This window comes from Aricia agestis, chromosome 15, assembly GCF_905147365.1.
Source record: "Aricia agestis chromosome 15, ilAriAges1.1, whole genome shotgun sequence".
Taxonomy (NCBI): Eukaryota; Metazoa; Arthropoda; class Insecta; order Lepidoptera; family Lycaenidae; genus Aricia; species Aricia agestis.
In genome coordinates, this window is record NC_056420.1 from 8,762,779 (window position 1) to 8,775,407 (window position 12,629).

A 12,629-nucleotide genomic window follows, 5' to 3' on the forward strand; every position below is an offset into this window, starting at 1 on the left:
TTTTAAAATTAATTTATAGTCCGTCAAAAAAGTGAAGAAATTTAAAAAAGTTTGTCCTTGGATCGGTACGTTTATATTTTTACTAAAATGTTTGTTATTTTACCGATGGCTTGACTTCGTTTGTGCTAATTTAGTTAATAATTAGACAATAAATAAGATTTGTGATAGAATAGTAATATAACATGGCTTGATTTCGATATTATTTAATCAACATAGAAATTAGTAGATTTGACGTTTAGTGATGTACTTTTTTTATCGAATTTAAAAAATATAAGGTGAAGAATCTGATCATTTATTTAAAAGATTTTAACCTTCATAGCTCACTTGTAACATCTTACTTATCGATATCCTCGACAATTATCAACCGAGTGTCCCATCACTACAGACCGACATGTTTAGTTCTTGGCAATATGGCGCCGGCCACACTTTTTTGTAGTTAAAAGGCCCATTCACGGCAGGACTGCACGGCAGTCCTGCAGTGAATGGGCCTTTTTATGTCGCTTCCATCTGTTTTCTTATTCATTGGGTTAGTGACGTTAAACGTCAAAATGATCTGTCAATTGTTTATGGTCTTTTGTTTCCTTCAAACTTTTGTTCAAACTCTATTGGTCATATCGGTTATAACACTTTTCTAATTGGCGCATAAATCTATTTTATCTCTAAATACCAATCAACATTATGAATTTAAACGGAAATAAAACATGTGCTGTGCTGTGTTAACATGGCGAATTTTCTTGGTCACTAAAATCGTATACACCGAGACGTATGTCTAAAGTGTAAATGTTATGGAATTTTCCTTTGAAAGAGCAGATTTTTTACTTTTGGAATAGTTTACAAGTTTTGATAACCACTGCAATTCGTCAAAATGAGTGTCGATGCGTACGGGCCTAGCTCTCAAACGCTGACTTTCCTGGATACTGAGGAAGCAGATCTTATCGGAGCTGATACTCAGGGATCCGAGTTCGAATTCACGGATTTCACACTTCCATCCCAAAGCCAGACGCAAGCGTCACAGCACGATCATGGGATTACATCTTCGAACCAAGTAAGCCTGGTGTTCTGACTAATTCTTATTTGCATAACCTAGTGACGATTGTAATCGGAATTTGTGTGTTGTAGGTCAACGGTATTGGGCGAAACGACCTTAACGCCAAAGTGTCTAGTGTCACCAATGCGATTGCTGAGCTGCAGTTCGAAGAGGAGGATGAGGCACTTTACAGTAGCAAGGAATTGCCAGATCATGCGTGTAAATACTGCGGAATACACGATCCATCCACTGTTGTCATGTGTAACATATGCAACAAATGGTAAGCATGGATGATTAGGCCTATCTAAAAGTATTACTACTTTACTAACAAAAAAAACCACACTGTATGCAGAGGCTACTTACATATTGTAAGTTTCGATGTTTTATCTTTGTCTGATGTCTCATAGAAGAAACTTGATAGATAAAAACAATATGTTTGTAATATTGAAAGATGTTACTAAGGGGGTTAGTAAACTAATTTAAATTGTTAAAAGCAAATTCACAGGAATATTTAAAGTTTATAAACTGTTAAAAACTTATTGATACAATTTTTATTCAAACAGCTATTAAAAAAACAATAATTGCTGTCTGGTGTTTAATTAAAAACAAGGTGTATTGGTTTTGATGTCTTATAAGATTACTTACTATTAGAATTAATGTTAAGTCATTGCATAATATTATAGTAAACACTATATGCAATGACTACAAGTTTATATTATAATTTAATGTTTTGAACAACATGATCCTGCTTTCATGAGATGTCCCCCTTAAAATACATATATATTGTAATTTCAAATATTATCATGACCTATGTGAATTTGAAACTCTTCTAGTGTTTAATTTAACCTATATTTTGAAGGTTTTGCAATGGCCGTGGTAACACCTCCGGATCCCATATTATCAACCATCTTGTGCGAGCTAAGCACAAGGAAGCCGCTCTGCACAGAGACGGACCATTGGGTGAAACCCTCTTGGAATGCTACTCGTGTGGTGCTCGGAATGTGTTTGTGCTCGGCTTTATACCTGCTAAAGCTGATTCTGTTGTTGTGCTGTTATGCCGGTTAGTGCTAAATTAGTAAAGATACAGTTTATGGTACTTAGAATATTAGAAAACTTTTACTTATGCTACTATTATTTTTTTAGACAACCTTGCGCTGCACAGAGTTCACTGAAAGACATGAACTGGGATCAGGAACAGTGGAAACCTTTGATTTGTAAGTAATAATATTAAAAAATATATACAGTGTAAACTCCATGTAACGTCACTCTATTTAATGACAAACTCTCTAAAGCGTCGAAATCAATTGACTTTGGTTGGTTTAGCTTGTCTACCATTCAATGGTACACTCTACATAGCATCACACCCACTCTCAATTACGTCAGCATTACAACAATTGAACAAGAAAAAGTACCAATTAAATCACTAAAATTAGTAAAAACTGCGCAGCTGTGTACGTTTTTTTGTCGCATTGTTATCCTAGACCGCAATAAACTCGACTTTCGGCATCATGCATACAGAACTTTCTAAGAAATTAGTCCTTTTGTTTACAAATTGAGATTGATTTGCATGTGTATGCTGTTTTAGACCCTAGTCCCTAATTACTAATAATAAGGAGTCATGGATTATTATTAATATTTATTCGTTATCATAATATTCTCAGTTATACATAAAGTTTCGAACTGTAAATATAGTTAGTAAAAGAAAATCAATGTATAATGACGAAAAAGTATTGATTTTTCTTCTCTCCATTTAACAACAACTCCATATAACGTCATAAAATGCACGGTCCCTTCAGTGTCGTTATATAGAGTTTACACTGTATGAATAAACAATAATAATAATCATTCAATAAAATTAAGGCAATAATAGGCTTACTTCTTAAAACCATCTATCAGTTTTTTTTTTAATATCATGTTATTAACCTGTCGATCATGGGAAAACGAGACACAATAGATATTCTATTGTGTCTCGTCCACCGGTGAGTGTATGGGGCTTGATGAATTAAACAAAACAATATTTTCTGTTTTAGCTGACCGAGCCTTTTTATCCTGGCTTGTTAAGATGCCTTCTGAGGCAGAGCAAATGCGAGCTCGTCAAGTGAGTATAATATAGTAATTATCCTACTCATTCACGTTTTAAAATAAAGTTGACAGTATTTGTCCTAGAAACATGTATTTAAATATTATGTTATTCAAATATACATAAACAAAAAATATTTTGAAATTTATATAAAAACTTTTAAGGTGACTCCACAACAAATTGGGCGTCTCGAAGAACTTTGGCGTGACAATGTTGATGCTACCTTTCAAGATTTAGAGAAACCAGGAGTGGATGAAGAGCCGCACCAAGTTTTATTGAGGTTAGCATTTTATAAACTGGAAACCATAGGATCTACAAGAACTTATTGTAGTTCTCAGTTTTGTGTTGAAATGATAGATCATGTTTATGTACTTTACTATTTCAGATATGAAGATGGATACCAATATCAGAATATTTTCGGTCCACTTGTAAAATTGGAAGCAGACTATGATAAAAGACTGAAGGAATCACAAACTCAGGAAGGTATTGAGGTTCGCTGGGACGTTGGTCTCAATAAGAAGACCATTGCATACTTCACACTGGCCAAGACCGACAGTGATATGAAGTTGATGCATGGTGATGAATTGCGTTTGAGGTAATTTTAAATAAATAATAATGTAATAGTTGAAATTTCTGATAATTCTTTTTTATTTTTGTGTAAAATTAAGTTAGTCATAAATCATAATATTATTAAAGAAAATGTCTATTATTTGAAATAAATGTGTAAAACATTTTACAGATATGTAGGAGAGCTACACAAGGCCTGGTCTGGAGTTGGCCATGTCATCAAAGTCCCTGATAATTACGGAGATGATGTGGGACTGGAGTTGAAGAGTGGTGCTGGGGCCCCACTTGACTGTACATCTAATTTTGTAGTGGACTTCATTTGGAAGAGCACATCCTTTGACAGGTAAACATGCTATTAATAATAAAGGCAAGAAGTCAAAGTATAGACTTTGCACAACTTTAAGATCACTTGTATCATAACATAATAATAAATCTACCAATAACCTACAAAATCCAATAGTCATATAATTACCAATAACAACTATGATTGCTATTACAAATACCATGTCCTTCAATTATTATTTAGTACCTGGATGACCGAGCTTTGCTCGGTATAGCAAACACTCATTGACTTCGTGTTACTTAATAACGCCATCTGCTGGTCGTTAAAACAATTTGTTGCTGACAAAATAGTATTATTATTTGCCAATAGATGTCAGGAAGAGTCATATTTTTCAGTTTATCGATTATCGCTAAAACACGAATAAAAATACATTATCTGAAAATGATTCCTAGCAAAATCGTTGGAGCCGATTCCGAGATTATATATATATATATATATATATATATATATATATATATATATATATATATATATATATATATATATATATATATATATATATATATATATATTCTCTAGTACAAGAATTGCTCTTTTAAAGATATAAGATTATTTGAAATGAATCTCAGTTTTGTATAATTTATGTTATTCTTTTTTGTAACTACTTTGTTTGTTTGTAATATAAACTTATAAGTCAGAAGTAACTAATACTTTCACAGTAAACTTTACATAACGGACACAGAAACACCTTGAAGTATTATCACTTTATTTTTTACACCCTGTTCACAAAGTTAAACTTGTCAATTTCAGGATGCAGCTGGCTCTCCGCAAGTTCGCGGTGGACGACACCTCAGTGTCAGGCTACATCTACCGTCGGCTGCTGGGACACGAAATTGAGGAGGTGCTGTTCCGAGTCCACCTGCCCAAACACTTCAGCGCACCCAACCTGCCCGACCTTAATAGATCACAGGTAACAAGCAAAACCTTCTCACCGCCACACTCAGATGGATTAATTTTAATAGTAAGCCATAATCAGAGAGATTCAATTGAAGATGGCATATTATTATACTTAACCCTTAACTGGTCTCGCAAAAAAGGCAACATAACTGGTATCGTGGGTAAAAAGTGACCCCACTGCATCTCGCAGACCCCGCTTGACAACAGTGATGCACTTTCGTCACCCGTCCTACCTCCCGACGTAACGAGATTAAAAATATCGTAAAAAATTCGAACGCCTAATTTTTGGCCCCCAATATTTTTTTTAAACGGGCAAAAGACCCATCACACATTCCCACTACTGCAACTCCTGTGTCGCCAGTATCAACAGAATTTGGCCCCCGATACCAGTTAAGGGTTAAATCAATTTGTTTTAAGTTTATGCTGTTGTTAATAAAAATTACTGTAACCAGTGACAGTCATTGTATGAGTGCCATATTATAACCTGAAAATTATTTTTACAGGTGTACGCGGTCAAGCACGCCCTTCAGCGGCCCTTGTCCCTTATTCAAGGACCACCAGGTACCGGGAAAACTGTGACATCAGCTACAATAGTATACCAACTAGTACGTCAAAACGGCGGACCCGTCCTCGTGTGCGCCCCCTCCAACACCGCCGTGGATCAGCTGACCGAAAAAATTCATAGAACCGGCCTGAAAGTGGTCCGTCTCTGCGCCAAATCCAGGGAGGCTATGGAGTCCTCCGTGTCGTTCCTAGCCCTACACGAACAAGCGCGAGCTTTGGGTTCGGCCGACAGCGAGCTGCGCAAACTGACGCGCCTGAAGGAGGAGGCCGGCGAACTGTCGGCGGCCGACGAGAGAAGATATCGCGCCCTCCGCCGCGCGGCAGAGCGACGCCTGCTCGACGCCGCCGACGTCGTGTGCACCACCTGCGTCGGCGCCGGCGACCCGCGCGTCGCCCGCATGAGGTTCCAGTCCATCCTCATCGACGAGGGCATGCAGTCCACTGAGCCCGAGTGCATGGTGCCCGTCGTCCTCGGCGCCCGCCAGCTCATCCTCGTCGGCGACCACTGCCAGCTGGGCCCCGTTGTCATGTGCAAGAAGGCCGCCAAGGCCGGCCTCAGCCAGAGCCTGTTCGAGCGCCTCGTCGTTCTCGGCATTCGGCCGTTCCGCCTGGAGGTGCAGTACCGCATGCACCCGGAGCTCTCCCGGTTCCCGTCGGACTTCTTCTACGAGGGATCCCTCCAGAACGGGGTCAGCGCCGAGGAGCGCCGCCTCCACAAGATCGACTTCCCGTGGCCCCGCCCGGATCGACCCATGTTCTTCTACGTGACCCAGGGGCAGGAGGAGATCGCAGGATCGGGAACCTCGTACCTCAATCGGACGGAGGCAGCGAACGTCGAGAAACTCACGACGCGCTTCCTCAAGGCGGGCGTCCGCCCCGAGCAGATCGGCATCATCACGCCTTACGAGGGGCAGCGGAGCTACCTCGTCCAGCACATGCAATACCAGGGCAGCCTTCACGCAAAGCTGTACCAGGAGATCGAGGTCGCCAGCGTTGACGCCTTCCAGGGGCGGGAGAAGGACATCATCATCATGTCGTGCGTGCGCTCCAACGAGCACCAGGGCATCGGGTTCCTGAGCGACCCGCGGCGCCTGAACGTCGCGCTCACCCGCGCCAAGTACGGCCTCATCGTGGTCGGGAACCCCAAGGTGCTGAGCAAGCAGCCGCTGTGGAACCACCTGCTGGCGTTCTACAAGGAGCGCCGCGTGCTCACCGAGGGGCCGCTGTCGAACCTCAAGGAGTCCGCGATCCAGTTCGCCAAGCCCAAGAAGCTGGTGAACGCGCAGAACCCCGGCTCGCACTTCATGTCGACGTCGATGTTCGATGCGCGGGAGGCGATCGTGCCCGGCTCCATCTACGACCGCGCGCGGCCGCTCCGCGACCCGCTCGCCTACGTGGGCCCGGAGCGCGCGGCCATGCTGCACGCGCCCGTGCCGCCCGCCGCCTTCGCGCGCGGCCCGCAGCGCCAGCCGCTTGGCGCCGCGCAGCGCGGCGGGCGCAGGCGGCCCCCGCGCCTGTCGCAGGAGCCGCTGTCGCAGCAGCCGCCGCTGTCGCTGTCGCAGGGCGCCTCGCAGCCAGACTTCAGCCAGGAGTCGGCGGCGCCCGACTGCCCGTCGCAGCCCGACGGGCTCCTGTCGCAGGACTCCACGTACCAGGGCGGGTTCCGGCGCGGCCAGTACTGAGGGACGCGGCGACCACCGGCCGCTCCGCAGGAGGTAGACACGGTATCGACGACAGCCGGCGCGCACCGCCCGCCCGACGCGTCGGGTGCAGACCGGACGAAGGAGACCACTCGACGACTCTGTTGCGCCGGCGAAAGGACACTAGCTAGTTCCTCGCCCATCGACCTCGCCGAGGACGTCCGTCGCACCTCGAGGAATCCCGGCGGGCGCGGATCGTTCTCGAGTTAATGAATAATCACTCCTACCGCGACAACGTTTAAACGAAAATATTCGGGGAAACTAGAATGATTGTAAAGTAAACATCTAACCGATATAGTTGTGCTTCGAGCATCCATCCGTATTCCGTACGAGCGTTGAGCACAAACGTTAACTCACGGAGTAGTACTAGACAAAATTTAGGGTCAATCATTGTCATCCGCTTCTTAGTACTTTGTTTCCTTGATAATTTAAAAATACATAAAATTAAGCATAATAGTACTATTTTTATTAGGGCAGTATCATTGTGGTTTTATTTCGTATCATCTTCATAGGCGACGAGAATTAGAAATCAGTGCTCTGTACTAGTAGTTATCATATCAGCAGTACTATTTATTGTTTTTCCTTCGCAAAAATGCGCCTTCATTTCATTCCTTCTACATTTCATTGTCCACTACTCCTAAACATCGTTTCTTTTTAAATTCTGTCTATATTTTATTTCTTTTAAAATTTTATTTGTTTCTTATTTGATAAAACATAAAGTAGGGAATTCGAGTCAACAGACAAGTTAAATCATTGTTATATAATTAAAATATCTCAGTATTATCATATTATATTATACTACTATACATGAAATTGGTTGTAACTATTGTACGTTTTATTTTTACTTGGGGTTAAACTTTCAAACTTTTGTGGGGGAAAATCAATAAATATTTTTGATCATAACTTTTGTTTTATTGATGAATTAGCCGCGTACTGACTGAGCGAGCAGGTCGGTCAAGACGTGCCTCGCTCGAGGCAAACGCACGCGCTGCCTCGCCCGAGCGTTTCGCCGCCCGAGCCAAGCGTTGTCGGTTTTTGTCAATGCTTAAAGGCACCTCGGTACGTTTGCCGCGCTCACTCAAGACGGTAGTGTTTTGCCTCACTTATTCCTTGCGTGTTAGTTGTGCGTTTCAAGTTAATCTGAGCGTCGATGCTGGCTAAGCCTTACGGTGGCTCGGTCATGCCGCGCGAGGCATGCGTACTGCGCTGTGCTAATGTCCGAGGCTGCCTCGCGAGGCCGCTCTCTTGGTCAGTACGCGGCTATGAGGCGTTTTGCAGACGAAGGGGCGGGGCGGACCGGTCAGTTGCGCCGCAACCGATAGCACAAAGAAAAAAAAATCCTATATTTAACCAACGCACTGCGTTACTGCATGTAAACTGGCTTGTGTGATCCACGGTGGGCAAAAAGACCGCGCCGCAGGTGCCCGGCGGGCACTGGCAGCGCATGTCCGCGGCTGCCCATCGTGGATCACACAAGCCAGTTTACATGCAATAATGCAGACGGCGTGTGCTCAGTGCTTTGTATACGCGGCGCGGGCAGCCGCAGACATCGACGGGCGTACGCGGCGAAATTGACCGGCCCGCCCCGCCCCGTCGTCTGCAAAGCGCCTTAAGGTTTTGAATTTTTGATTCACTACACTGACTTTACCTTAATTACCCTGTGAAAAATCTGCCAAAAAAGAGAGATTGAGATGCAACATAACGCATAGGTAATTCATAAACCATTTTAATATAACAGATCAGACAGAGGCAGTAAGATACTGCACCACCCGCTTCTTCGCGATTCTAAGCGTACCTACTCAGTATTGTGTAGTAAGAAAAACATATTATATTCTTAACTCTTCATAAAACAAAATTACAAGACGTATTATCACGTTTCTTTCTCATGAGTATGACACACACCGTGCAACAGATTTTGGACTTGCAGCTGCCCCCCCCCCCCCCCCCCCCCTCGGTACGCCCATGTAGGTATAGTATAAAAGTATTAAATATATTTCCGTTGTCTGGTACCCGTAACACAAGTCCTTCAGGTACTTACCACGGGGCCAGTCTGATGTGGTGTGAAGCGTCCATTTCAAAAAAAAATTGAGTAAGTATAGATTAATTAAAAAGGGAGAACAAAAGAGGAGACACTACGAGTATAGGTGGTGTTGACATCGAAGACCAGGGTCTTCGACTGTCGGACTACTGTTCGGTTAACTCGCTAAGTTCCTCCATTGTTTTAGAAACATCTTAATGGCGCCAAATTAGACCAGCTTGGCGAGACTGGCTTCCCTTCCTCGTAGGTCTCCGTAGTACCATACTTGGACCGTATATATATTCCACAAATTAAAAAAACTTCGATAGCGCGATTCAGGATTGTTAGAAAGTGAGGGTAGAAAAATATAACCTTGCTTCTACCCTCATTTTTGCTTTTTTTAACGTCAAACTTCAAATCAAAGACAAGAGCCATTTTTAAAAAGATTAACTTGATTTTAGCAGGCAGGTTTTTCGCGTGAAAAGTAGGTACCTAGGTACATTTGACTCAAACAAACAATTAACATGCGTCTTCAATGGCGATTGGCGCGCGATGTTCAATATCAAGTATCAACCCTAGACGGTCATTGATCATAAAATTGCTCGTCTAGGCGGCCGGTTAGACAGATAGATATTATTTTATATTACTTTGTTACGAGTCGTAACAAAGTAATATAAAATAATATCTATAAATTGCTCGTCTAGGCGGCTGGTTAGACAGATATCTAGATATTATTTTATATTACTTTGTTACGAGTCGTAACAAAGTAATATAAAATATTAAAAATATCTTCCGTTTTTTTGTCGTAACTTACGACAAAAAAACGGAAGATATTTTTAATTAGTCTACGAATAAAAAAACTAAGGAATCGAGTAACTGTGTCAAAAAATTTGTCCACGAGTCTACAAAATGTGACCCGAATACATGTAACATGCATACTTTATGCGTGTATTCGGTACACAATTTTGTGTAAATATAGAAGTGACAATTAATTTAACAGCTTTGTTTCGTAAATTTGAGTGTTAGTGTTTCGTTGCTATTGCCATATTTTAGTATGCGAAAAGGAACCAAATTCTAAACGGTAATAGTATGGGAGTTACGTTTCCTTAGTTTTTATTAATAGATTAGTAATTAGTAGATTAAAAAGGGATAACAAAAGAGGAGACACTACGAGTATAGGTGGTGTTGACATCGAAAACAAGGCTTCGACTGTCGGCTACTATTCATCTCGCTAAGTAAATTGTTCTCTCTTGTTTTAGAAACATCTTAATGGCGCCAAATTAGACCAGCTTGGCGAGACTGGCTTCCCTTCCTCGTAGGTCTCCGCAGTACCATACTTGGACCGTATATATATTCCACAAATTAAAAAAACTTTGATAGCGCGATTCAGGATTGTTAGAAAGTGAGGGTAGAAAAATACCTTGCTTCTACCCTCATTTTTGCTTTTTTTAACGTCAAACTTCAAATCAAAGACAAGAGCCATTTTTAAAAAGATTAACTTGATTTTAGCAGACAGGTTTTTCGCGTGAAAAGCATGAAAAAGGGACGTGCCGATGATCGAGTGCCGATTTTGTCCAAAGGGTCTGAGAACGAATCAGGGCTCGAAAAATGAGAATCGAACATGAACTTTGTTTTAGCTTCGTGGAATCGAATAACGTTGTAGCGAAGTGCGGACGACAGCGCATAATCCTGAAAGAAGTAAACAATAATAATAAGGGAGATCGCCGACGACAAAAAGTGTGTCGTCTGCGATCTCCCTATGTTTAAATAAAATCTATAGTAGCTCAGTCAACAAAGTAGTTGTAGAATGCGTGAGCGGAAACCTAAGCAATACTAAAAGTCCTGACGTCTAGGGGGTGAGCCGGAGGGAGGGGAGGGCGTCAAAGTTCAACATTTTTGGTTTTTTGTGAATAACTTAAAAAACTATGCGTTGTAGCAAAAAATATTCTATGACGACATTAAAGCTAACCTCCTAGACGTCAGGACTTTTAGTATGATTTGTCCCTGATCACCCTGAATAAGTTCCAGCAGAAATCGCTTAGGTTCCCGCTCACGCACTCTATACCCTCTTTTGAGTCATTCGTTAACCGGACTATAGGTACAACCAGTAATTGATACTTTATAATGCTATCATGCCCAATTTGCCCGTTATCTTGGAGTTATTTGTATTTCTCTAATTAGTAAAAGTAATTTTAGCCATTTCCGATAAGCACAAGAATACCTCACTTCTTAGCGTCATTCGTAAATAGCACATAATTATTATTAAGTTTAGTTACTTAGAAAGAAAAATACTAAGGTTGGGTTGCACCAACTAACTTTAACTGTAACTACAATGCAAAGTGTGAAATCTTTGGTTAAAGTTAAAAATGGACGCCATCAAGACGCCTGGCGAAAAAAGGAACTAACGCTGTCATCATACAAAAACGCCATTTTTGACAGTTCTCCTTTACCGGCAGCGCCCCCGCCCACGTTCATCCTTGTTGGACGAGCTGTCATCTGTCAATTTCTCCGGTCAAAGTTAAGGTTAAAGTTAAAGCTAAATTTAGCCTTAACTATAACCATAACTTTAACCTTAACTTTAACCACGCCTCTGGTGCAAGTTGCAACCCACCCTAAATTTTTATGTGTACAATAAAATGAATGGTAAACAATGTAATAAAACTGTTTATTATCCGCTAATAACTTGTTACACATCATATTACACAAATATTTTTGAGATTATCAATAGTGAATACATTGTAGCATACAAATCGTGATACAAATATTATACAGTCCAACACCATTAAAAAAAGCTATTGTAGTTTGGTAAATGATATAATAAAGTAGTTTTCGTTGAAAAAAATATTATTTATTTAAAATTAATTATATTCGGTCGTACATTATTATTACAATGTATAAAATATAAATGCCGCATAGTAAAAGTTTACATTTCAAAAAGACAAGTATACAATTATTATTGTAACAAAATTGTTCCAATAATGTTAGTTTGCATACTTAAGAGCCCGTACTATCTTTTCTACTGCTCTCTTCACACTCACGCCCGTCTTTCATATGCCGGGTGAACAAGGACGATCGCCAAGTTAGCGGGCAGTTATAGGTTTTCTGGTTTTTAAAGGGTTTTTTATATGAAAGTGGTAAAAAGTAATTCCAACATTGTATAGACGACTTTCTCAACAGTACATTGTATTTTTTTCATACCGGTTAAGACGTCAATACAAACCATAAACAGGTGATATTCTAAACCTTTTACAGCAAAAATCACAAAACTGTCGCGGGTTTGAGTTGGATTATTCAAAGATACTTAAAAAAAATAAAAAATCTAGCTGCAACATTAGATTATAATTGAAATGATCTTACATGTTGTGCATTAAAACTTATAGAAATACTGTATTTTAACTGTTAAATCACGTCTGTAAAATGAGCGAAATCGGCAA

The 12,629-nt window shown here is 41.1% G+C and overlaps 1 protein-coding gene across 1 annotated transcript; it reads left to right on the forward strand.

The window, feature by feature from the left end:
* The first annotated feature begins 642 nt into the window (after positions 1-642).
* On the forward strand, positions 643-8,081 carry LOC121734122 (regulator of nonsense transcripts 1). The gene is made up of 10 exons (XM_042124544.1): positions 643-1,045; positions 1,120-1,307; positions 1,887-2,087; positions 2,171-2,241; positions 3,058-3,125; positions 3,272-3,387; positions 3,493-3,702; positions 3,847-4,017; positions 4,768-4,927; positions 5,418-8,081. The coding sequence occupies exons 1-10, from the start codon at positions 866-868 to the stop codon at positions 7,158-7,160; spliced, it is 3,108 nt and encodes a 1,035-aa protein (XP_041980478.1). The 5' UTR covers positions 643-865; the 3' UTR covers positions 7,161-8,081.
* The last annotated feature ends 4,548 nt before the right edge of the window (positions 8,082-12,629 follow it).

What these genes read in the sequence shown, in the direction of transcription:
- LOC121734122 (XM_042124544.1), top strand. Translation starts at nt 866, where the DNA reads ATGAGTGTCGATGCGTACGGGCCTAGCTCTCAAACGCTGACTTTCCTG. An exon ending in GGATTACATCTTCGAACCAA is followed by an intron (nt 1,046 to 1,119) that starts GTAAGCCTGGTG and finishes TGTGTGTTGTAG; the next exon opens with GTCAACGGTATTGGGCGAAA. An exon ending in GTTGTTGTGCTGTTATGCCG is followed by an intron (nt 2,088 to 2,170) that starts GTTAGTGCTAAA and finishes TTATTTTTTTAG; the next exon opens with ACAACCTTGCGCTGCACAGA.